This window comes from Annulohypoxylon truncatum (genome assembly GCF_022578515.1).
Source record: "Annulohypoxylon truncatum strain CBS 140777 unplaced genomic scaffold F4807scaffold_5, whole genome shotgun sequence".
Lineage (NCBI taxonomy): Eukaryota > Fungi > Ascomycota > Sordariomycetes > Xylariales > Hypoxylaceae > Annulohypoxylon > Annulohypoxylon truncatum.
In genome coordinates this window covers 709084-719115 of record NW_025953791.1, presented here as the reverse complement: position 1 = coordinate 719115, position 10032 = coordinate 709084, and the positions used below count along the sequence as shown (strand labels likewise).

Sequence of the window (10032 nt, the reverse complement as noted above, 5' to 3'; positions counted from 1 at the left end):
TGGAACCATAATTAAATATGCAATCCCATATTATGTCGTCGACAGATACTTGATAAACCCCCCACGTAATCTCGGCATACCGGCTGAGAAGTAACATGACGAAAGGTGTAGTGTGATTATACTTTTCAAATCTGACAGTAGGAGAAAATAGCCTGAGAGAAAGACGTCAAGCCAAGTAAACTTCGTGACCGATCTATCGTACCCAGCGTAACGGTCACCACTTAGGCCGTTCCCCGCTGTCAGCAAGTGATTCATGGGCTGGCGAAGGTTGAGTTTGCCAACCCTACTAATATTCTAGCTAGTTACCATATTGTAGGAGTTCGCTGACAACATCAACCTTATATATCGAACATCACCATCCACTCTGACCTCTTGGCAGGTACATTTAGGTAGTTCAGAAGAAAAATACACTTAGTCGTCTAGCGTTGTTCTGGCATACACCAACAGATTCTAAATATCGCGGAACACAATACAACGTCAAACTGACCAAGTAATCTAGAATGGTGTGGGTGGTCTCGTCAAGGACGACAGCCACCTCACTTATCATTATCCTAGCAACCCTGTTGTGGACGTAAGCGGTTGAGTAGGGAGGGCAACAAGCGAATAATTCCAATATGGCACCCGCATTCTGACTGGTCAGGGGGGGGGCAGAAAGGAGAAATGCACTTTCGTGAAGTTGCCGCCCAAGTTGCAGCTTCAGGGGTGCGATGACAAGACATATAACCGTCACATATAACCGTCTTTTCTCCAGCGCGGCTCAAGTAAGATTGTTTCAGATGTCATCATCTAAGTATCTAAGACCCTCCGTCGAAGAACTTTCGAGACATCAACTAAAATAAATAAATAATAATGAGGGGATGGGGAGGAAAGAAATTAGGTAACTGGCAAACCCCCCTCCTCTAGAAGTTCTAAGACATCCACTCGAATCGAAAATCTTCGTTTTATTTTTTATTTTATTTTTTGTCCGAAGAACGCCATTTTGTCTCAATCCCAAGGGCAGACCGGCCGGAGATCCGTGCCACGGGGGGCTGCTACAAACGAAAGATGCTGGGGAACGAAGAACTTTCAGGAAAACTTCATCCGAAGTGTGTGCTGTGGGTGAAGATAACGTCAAGCAAAGAAAGAAAAAAAAAGTTTACTTAGTAGTAGCGCCAGCCCTCATTTTTTGGGGGCTCCTTTTGGGGATCGGCGGACGAAGCTTTCGGAGAGGCGACGCTATCTTTGGCTAAGATGCCTTGAGATGCCACTCTAACGTACGCTAGTCCGGCTCACTTCGTACTAGACGGTAACCTCCGTAGTAGTAGCCGAATAATAATAATCTTCTTCTTCTTCTTCTGAGTATCACAGGCTACAAGCGCTGCTCTCCCGGTAGACAAGTGGGAGGAGACGCGTCTGGGCCCAGATTATGTGCAGGATGGGACTGCATACCAAGGAAGGCGGGTAAGAGTTCGTTCGTCTATCAGGTTCGTCTAGAGCCGACTCGACTAGATGCCGTCCCTCCGTCTCGCCCATCGAACGGGTGTTTCCCACGCACCTCTTAGCTTCGACGGGAGAACAATCTTTGGCCTACCCAAGCCGGTGGTAAGTGGTACTTTGCCTACTCGGTGACTGGTCCGGCAAGACAAGGACGGATGGCACGACATCTGCTTACAGAAGGGAAAGTGAGCTCATTTTCGGGTTCACAGGCGCCTTCGTTAGTTTCGCGAAAGCAGGAAAAAAAAAAAAAAAAAAAAAAGCACCGATGGGCAACGTCAGCTGTTCTGCAATCTCTGTCGTCATCCGAAATCCATTATGGGAATCTGCCTAACCACTAAGTGGTCATCTTGGCTGACTGATGAAACTGTGCGATGCGGCGAGATTAGGTGGCCGTGAACGATGAACTCGGTAGCCAACGGATTTCGAGGAGGCCATCTCTCCATGCTTGCGGACATCTGCAGTTAATCTATCGATCGGAAGGGGCGGTATGCAGGAGCAATATAGGATTTCTGAAATGCTAATGCGAGGGCTACTGCAGCTACCTTGGTCGTGATGTAGATCTCCTATAGCACTCGGAACAGACCCCGGCTTGTGGTTGGAGGGTTCATGGCTTCACTTTAGGTCGGAAACGACCCGCAAAGGCGGCCAGCATGCAAGCTTTGTCCCGGTAAACGATATTAAGATTCAACGTCTTTCTATCATCCGGATAGTGCACTTTCTTTTCACTTGAGGCTAAATCTACACGTACAGCAAAAACATTTCCACATATCCACCGCCATCATGATCCCAATCCGCAATCAATTCAGGGTAATATACAACCGTCCCTTTGTACTTTGATGTGCTCGAACCGCCATTGTTGTTAATGTAATATCCCAGTTGCGCCGCCTGTTCCATGAGAGTGGTATCCATTTGTTGAAATGCCCAAAAGATGTTTTGATAGATAGAAAAATACTGCCGAGAAATGTTTCGTAGGGCAATCTTTTAAACGTTATTCGTGAAATAAATCAGTCGATCGACTCGAAATTCGACTTTAAAAGCTGTCTATAATATAAATAATGCCGATATCCATAGTAATACAAGCAACCCTTTCCGGGGTAGCATGATTTCTATCATATACTACCGCGATTAACGTTGTTGATCCTACGTCGTTTCATTGACTCTAGTTCCACATCGCAATCGCTCAGAGGCTTGCAGTCTGGGTCGTAGTCTGCTCGTTCAGTCGAAGGTAGCAACTTGCCATCGCTATTACGCACTGTCATGGCATCTGACTCGGCACGGGCGTTGTTAATCATGGTCGGTAGTTGCCGCCGCCTCGCATTGATGAACCAATTGCTTATTTGATCTGTCCAGGAGGTAAGTTAGTAAGATACGCCTTAGATAATCTAGCGTACGAGTAGAGCCGTCTCTCGAGAATACTAGCAGACCTAAAATCTAGGACTTGAGGTTTTAAAATAGGTAGAACTTACTTAATTGTAAGCCCGTCTGCCTCATTAAATCTTGCTTTTCCTCCTCTGACGGGTACGGGTGTTGCAGATGGGCGACGAACCAAGCACGCAATTTGTCTGTTGTCTCCTTTGGTAGATTCCCACGACGCTTCCTTTGCTTGCCCTCGCCGTTCATCACCATGCCAAAATCGCGGATCCGCATCAAATTCTCGTGATATTGGTGTGGGTCGTACGGCCGTGGTGAGAGTCCCGGTGAGAACGGCGTCCTGTCATAGCTATGGACCGAGCCCATCGAAAGAGACTGTACCCGGCTAGGGTGATGGGGGTCGTAGCTAAAACCTTCAGGTCGATATGTGGGAGATCCTCCATCCGTATGTAGACTCCCATTGCTCGACATGCTTGGTCTCCTCATAAATCCCCTCGTCCAATCATCGTTCAGCTTCGCAGGACGGCGTGGTTCAGACACAGCTCCAGCAAAATTCATTAGTGGTAAACTCGGTAGAGTAGAACGAGCCTCGCGTCGTTCATGTGGTTCTAGGCTTATGGGAGACCGTACAGATCTCCCGTAAGAAGGGTTGGGACGGTGCGGATCCTCCCATGCCTCAACGTTTGCTCTTCGGGTCGTCGGCCGGGGCTGTCGATGGCTGTCATCGTGAGAGATAGTTGATATCCTCGGCAACGAATTTGTTTCTTGATTCTTCCTATACTCAAACTGATCCATGGCTAGAGGCCTCTTTTTTAGGTGTTGTGGTGACTGTGAGTGGACATATTCTGACCAGGTTGTAGTATTAAATGATCTTCCAGGAGGAGTTGTCGCGGATGGTGGTGTTCTGGCCGAAATGTCATGTTGTATGTGAAGCTGAAGCTCTGGGAAAGCCTATTGTCCAGTCAGTAAGGATATCTAGTTAGAGATGGACTATTCTACCTGTCGGATAGACGGGAGGGCGATTTTCTCTCCTGGTCTGGAGGATAGCTCAGAAGATTCTCGCCAAGAGAATTCGTGAGGAAACCCATGATGGTATGGCGAAGAAGGCATCGTAAGAGCAGACATCTTATCTATTGCTGACCTGGATAACGGGTCTCGTGTGGCGTCTATTGAGTTCGATAACTGTCAGCTTATCAACTATTGGAGGCTACACCTATTGCACTTCTCGCCATAAAATAACACGCCTTACCTGAATTAGTGAACGATAAGTAGGCACCTGTATATATGGCGGCGACCCGTAACGAAGCTCCAGGTTTGTTTTAAAACAATTAAGGCAGAGCCCTCGATTTGTTTCCAGAGTGTGCTCCGTTTTATCAAACTTCAACCATTTGCACACTTCAGTCCCAGCACTTCAATAGGTACGTTTGGCAGAACGGGAGGCAAAAGTCAACGTCTGTGGCTAATGGGTGACAATTATATGCAGATATTTCGGTTTATCTTCCCGAGTCCTGCAGATTATATGGCGACGAGACTAGATAGATCCCTCCAAGACAGCCTCTACCGTATAAGGACGTAGTAAGAGTCTGTTCCTTGCGGAAAGGAGAGGAGTTCAAGACTACCCGAAGAGGCTCAAATAGACGCCCGGAAGGATACGAGATAGGAAGACGATGGCCACAGGATAGACACGGAGTATTAGTTTATCCAAGAAAGGTAGGTAGCTCTGGTATGATGAAAGAGAAAGGTTAGGGAAGAAAGTTCAAGGAAAATGGGCCAAAAGGCTGAAGTAGAATAGAAGCAGCAGCATACCGGTAGAAGAGCGGAAGACTCTTCTACATATGTATGTCAAAGATGGATCTTTGAATGTGTGGAGGTGCGGTTTCGATAGAGAGTGACTAAACCGTAAAAAGGCTTGGATGCGAGGCATGAGCAAGGATGACATAGATGCTAAGACAGCGTTCAGGGTACGATGAGAAAGGACCAGTACCGCGCGGACTACGCAGTTAGTCTTGTACCCACTACCGACCTACCCACCTCCCCACAGACGATTCAGACATGCTGATGCTTGTGGCGTCGCCTCTGCGGGCGAGGGAGACGGAGTGGAAAAGACTGACAAGCTTCTTGCTTGGATAGATGGATGCTTGGATGCTTGGGGTGGTCACACCTACTATGTACTAAGGTTACTGGGTTACCGAGAGCGCACATGGTTTAAAGGGTCAGAAAGGGTCTAGCTATGTAGACTACGACTAGCCTAAGTATCTGACTAGGTACTAGGTAGGAACTCGAAAGACAGGCTTGGCTTCGATAGCGATGGTAGGTACATTGCTGGAGCGACTGGAGCAACTGATTTTAGGATGTAGGGAGGCAGCTGGGGAGGCAAGTGACACGACCACAGTAGGAAGGGCAAGCGTCGGTGGTAGTATCGATGTATATGCAGGCAGGGGTAAGGACCCCGGACCGTGACGGTTACTGCTTTGGTGCCAGATGAAATTGCCCGATGGAAAGACGATGGGTACCGGGGTAGACCTTACACACGTACCATCGCATACGTGCGTGCATTTAGAAGACCAGATCGAATTCTTCCCTCCTCGCAAACTTGGTATCTTGGTCTTTTGGTCTTTTGGTCTTTTGGCTCTCTTACGTCGAAGTTACTTGATGTGAGGTTAAACCCCCTTCTTAAAAGGGGAGGGGGTAGGGTACGATACATAAACACCGGGAAATATACTTACCTATGCCTACCTATGCCCATGCCTATTCCATGTCTACCACGTATTCATCCACGAGCATGCTGCAGATTGGCTTAGCCGTTATCCCATTATCATATCATGCCAGCTAGCTAGCTGATCGTGCGATAAGAACGAGATGTGGCGCCGACGCCGACTGTGGATTTGCAAGTCATTCCAAGTTGTTGGTCAGTAAGTACCACTTACCTATATATATAGGTACGAAACGTAGGAAACGCCTATTATCTTATGTGAGAAACGTTATAAAAGACGATACCTGAACTGTACCTGAACTACCAGGTCCCGACTTAAAAGAAAGTTTCCGTGCATCTACATAGTATAATTTGGCACAGGCCCCTGGGGCATCTTCTCATATGACGCAGATGCGCCCGAGAAGTTGGCACTATTGGAAAGGTTGTGACGCTCTAGTTTATTCTTGCTATTCTTGTAAAGCCGTTTAAACATTGAACTATGTCCATAGTAAGCGCCAGAACTCAGTAGTTTCCAAAGAATAAGGGTAAACATCGTAAATGCCGTCATTAGTAATATTTCCAACACGTTTATGATCGTCCCATCTAAGGGTACCTAAGATTGAACCCTCATCGCTAGACGAATCAAAGCGGGAATGAAGTTTTTACGTACCTACCTAGGTGTTGCGATTGGTCGACGGTCGATTACCTAGTTGATTCTAGATTTTAGGGGTGCTGAATCATGTTATTTACTACTAGGGATGTATGTATTGTGATTGATTCGGGTTTGGGTGATATTCATCTGACGAGCTGACAAGAAGATCTAGGCAAAATCCAAGAGCCGACGACATTTTGCCAAGCGCCTAAGAGTAACCCCCCTAGACCCCTGAACGGAATAATATGGGCCAAATTCAGTGCCCTGGAACTTCAGAACACAGCAAAAGGGGGCACATATCGCCCATATCGCACTTCTAACTTTGCCATGAGAGTGCCTAGACCCGAATATTGAAGCTAAATCAACTTGGTATGCACTGATACTTGAATTGTAGGTAAGTAAACAATTCGTACAGTATACCAGTATAAGTACAAATAATTATATCAACATACAATCAGGTCCCTGTTGATTGCTATCTCTCATCTCGCATCTCGCGTCTCCCTTGTTAGTGCAAGTCTCTATCCCACATGTAAATCAATGGATAACGGCCGACTCAGGCTATATTCTCAGGCCGCGTAGTAGATATTAACCCTAGAGGCGACAATCTCTAAACGCCCTACGATGATCAGAACCACAACCAAATAGGCTATGGGCACAGCGGATCCGAGATTTACAGCAGAAGCGCTGAGGCGAGCAGGGCGAGTCATGGCCCGGGACGCTTCGACGACCTACCGTCGTCTGCATTGTCTGCATTGCCTGCATTGCCTGCATTGTTTACCTTCGGAACAAACACCGAGCACCGACTGATGCGATGGGTGCAATGGCGCAATGGAATGCCAATGTTGCAGCCCCCAAAAGAACCAACCCGACCATCGCTGTAACTTCGTTCCTTAATATCGTACCTATCCAGGGCCACAGCTGGCTCGCAGAACCCTAACATGGAAGTTTCCTTGCGTTGACAGGGCATGATTTGCATTAGGCTAAGAACCTTAGATGCGTCCCGCTGACTTGGTAACCGGTTTGATCATTGGATGTGGGCACTTCGCGAGTCATGAATCTGGACGGAAAGGGCTTGGACATGGGCTGGACATGATGGAGAAAATTGTGGCGGAAAGTGGTAAAATAATGGAAACGGGAGTGGGAACGGAAAGGCCAGAATAGCGTCTACTACCTTCCCTACCCGTACCTACCTAGGTGGACTAACCGTTAGGGAACGGCGACGACGACCATTCGGGAATGCATAGCGTCTGTTATATCTCGCCCCTCTGGCCCCTCTGGCCCCTCCACCATCCCCCCCCCTAGTGGCATCCGCCCCGATGGGTACGTGGTGATCCTCTCCATATCGGCCATTCTCGCAGGCTGTCAAATCTCGTTGGACTTAGTACGTTTTTGGCCAAACCCCCGGACCCCGTTTCTGTGTGGGCGATCTGCATCAGCCAAAGCTGCAAGACAGATCGGTGCCGAGCCGTGATCTCCCCCCCGTTGCCATCATGTGTCAAAAAGGAACGAAAAAGAACAATGCTATAGTACGGGTCCTATCATATAACGTAGGTAGGTTATATTATAAGGTACAGGTATCTAGGTAGCGAGGCGTTGTATAGTCATTACAAGGAGCGCGCTTAAGTTCTGCGGCTTGTGTTTGGCCAATGCCATCACGGATGTTTCCTGAAGAATTTCGAGTCAGCAAAAACAAAACTACCGAAAGCATCTAAAGATGATCCCAAACCATCTAAAAACCATCACGACAAGCTGTTTTAGTCCCTATCGATATTCACATAGTACTCTAGGTACCTAGTAGCAGTCTACTACATAGTATGATTACTTATCATCATTTATTTACTACTATGTACCTAGATATGTATGTATAAATGGAGTTCGATGTAGTCAAGTTTGAAAAAGTACCAGGTAGGCATACCCTCGTCTGCACTACGGCTGACTAGCACACGAAAATATGTATGAATATGTAATCATCGTAATGCAGATTCGATTCATGGCGCTGCATCAATTTATAGCTGTAGGGATAGGTGCCCCCATCCCCACCCGTTTCTCATAAATAACTGGTCGAGTTACGCGGATTTCCAACGCTTACGTGATTAAGCACTAGTTTCTGCTCAGTCTATTCGCTTTATTCAGTCTACATAGTTACATCTTCTCATCAGATACTCGTTAGGCTAGCTAGGGTCGTGGGGTCCGCTCCTTACCAGGTGTAGGGTGTGGTGAACTTCTCAGATGTTTAGGCTCTTGGGACTTCGTTCCGGTTGGTCCCAAGGGTGCAAGCTAGGTACGATCTGAAGTTTGCGGTTTTGCCAAGGGTTGCAGATCTCTTACCCCATCCAAGCAAGGGCCGTCTTTCGTAATCCCGAGAAGCTGGGGGCGGTCGAACAGAACCCCATCCCGTGCGCCGCCCAAGCGCCTTGTGCTCCTAACGTGGTGTGCAACTCATCCAATTGCATCTTGGGCGCACGAAATGAGAGACAACGACAGCGGAAAAGCTGCAGGTCAATGAATCCGGATCCATGGCACAAAACCCGGTTCCCGGGTTCCGTCACCTTGATCTCCTCACTTGTCATATCCCCAACCCTGCCAACGTCTTTTCTTGCCTCTCTTCTCGACTTGGTGCATAATCATTCTCCCGTTGAGACGCATCAAGCCATCAAGAGGGGATTGGGGGTTGGGGGTTGGGTATTGGGGATAGTATGGCATTATCTAGCCCGGTGCTCGCTCATATGCCTGCCTCGGGGCTAGATTTTGAATATCGAGTTTCACCAGGTACTACTTATTGGGCTCGCCGTGGGTCTTCCACGAAAACCTATTCGTTGCTTCAAACGGTCGTCCATTTCTGTTGAATTATCGAAATTGCGACTTAGACGCCATTTGTTTCAAATTAAGCCGACAAGGGTGCTCCCTATCCCAGACAGTCGCGGTGAAAGAAAAGGCTCATCTCTCACGATAATCAAGTGTGTATGTAAATCGTAAGTTCATAAACTAGATACTAACGGACGCTACCATGCATTCTACCTATTCCATACTGTCGGGTAGGTGAGTAGGTGGATGGAAAAGAGCTCCAAGGTTAGGGACTGCCAGATTGACTCTGTACGGGCAGGACGTCGATACTATTTCCGATCTTTTTATGCCCTCATCCCTCGTCCCCTCGTAGGTTAAGGGTACATACATAAAGCTATGTAGATCCCAGCTTTAATCCCACCCAGTCTGCCGGAGCCGTCGTGGTTGCGCTGAACTGTCGGAAGTCCGACTGTGGCTGATATGGCCAGGAATAATATCCAGCGAATAAGCCACCTCGAATCCCTCCTCTCCCCCCACGACTCCCCACGAACCTCCCCGCGTCTTCAACACTCGCTGTCTAATTTTCGAACACATCTTCCGTCCTTGGACGCTTTTGATATATGATTATATGATACTGTGTTCGGTGTACATCCCATGTACCACATGCTGTGCGCCGACACAGGCTGAACACGAGATCCGAATGTATCCAGGCTAAAGGATTGCCAGCGAATTCGTTGCTGTGCATTCGAGATGCGCATCTTTTCGACGATCCTAAAGATCTTAAAGCCATCCCCCATCAAGTTGTCGGCATGCCACAACGGTCTGCTGCATCCAGGGCACTTTCATGTCCACTTGTCATACCCAATGCCCTGGTTCGAATGCCCCTATCCTTCCCGTCCAAGAACCAATGGCACAGGTGACAGCGATCAGGTGCGTCTAATGATGCGGCGACTCAGTCTAACCATACAGCCATATGTCTTATGTATGCAATGTATGCAACCACCTCGTGTCCCTCGTGTAGGTGTCACTTACGCGTGTGCCTTCTTCATGATGGGAG

General features: G+C 47.9%; 1 protein-coding gene across 1 annotated transcript; it reads right to left on the bottom strand.

The window, feature by feature from the left end:
- Window positions 1–2485: 2485 nt before the first annotated feature.
- F4807DRAFT_309766 (uncharacterized protein) lies at window positions 2486–4586 on the bottom strand. The gene is made up of 4 exons (XM_047995031.1): window positions 4097–4586; window positions 3847–4013; window positions 2943–3798; window positions 2486–2818 (listed from the first exon to the last, which is right to left on the bottom strand). The coding sequence occupies exons 2-4, from the start codon at window positions 3970–3972 to the stop codon at window positions 2586–2588; spliced, it is 1215 nt and encodes a 404-aa protein (XP_047857571.1). The 5' UTR covers window positions 3973–4013; window positions 4097–4586; the 3' UTR covers window positions 2486–2585.
- Between the last annotated feature and the right edge of the window lie 5446 nt (window positions 4587–10032).

Coding starts and splice junctions, on each gene's coding strand:
- F4807DRAFT_309766 (XM_047995031.1), bottom strand. CDS start 3,972: ATGTCTGCTCTTACGATGCCTTCTTCGCCATACCATCATGGGTTTCCT. Junction 3,799..3,846: donor CCCTCCCGTCTATCCGACAG/GTAGAATAGTCC, acceptor ACTGGACAATAG/GCTTTCCCAGAGCTTCAGCT. Junction 2,819..2,942: donor GCAGACGGGCTTACAATTAA/GTAAGTTCTACC, acceptor CCTCCTGGACAG/ATCAAATAAGCAATTGGTTC.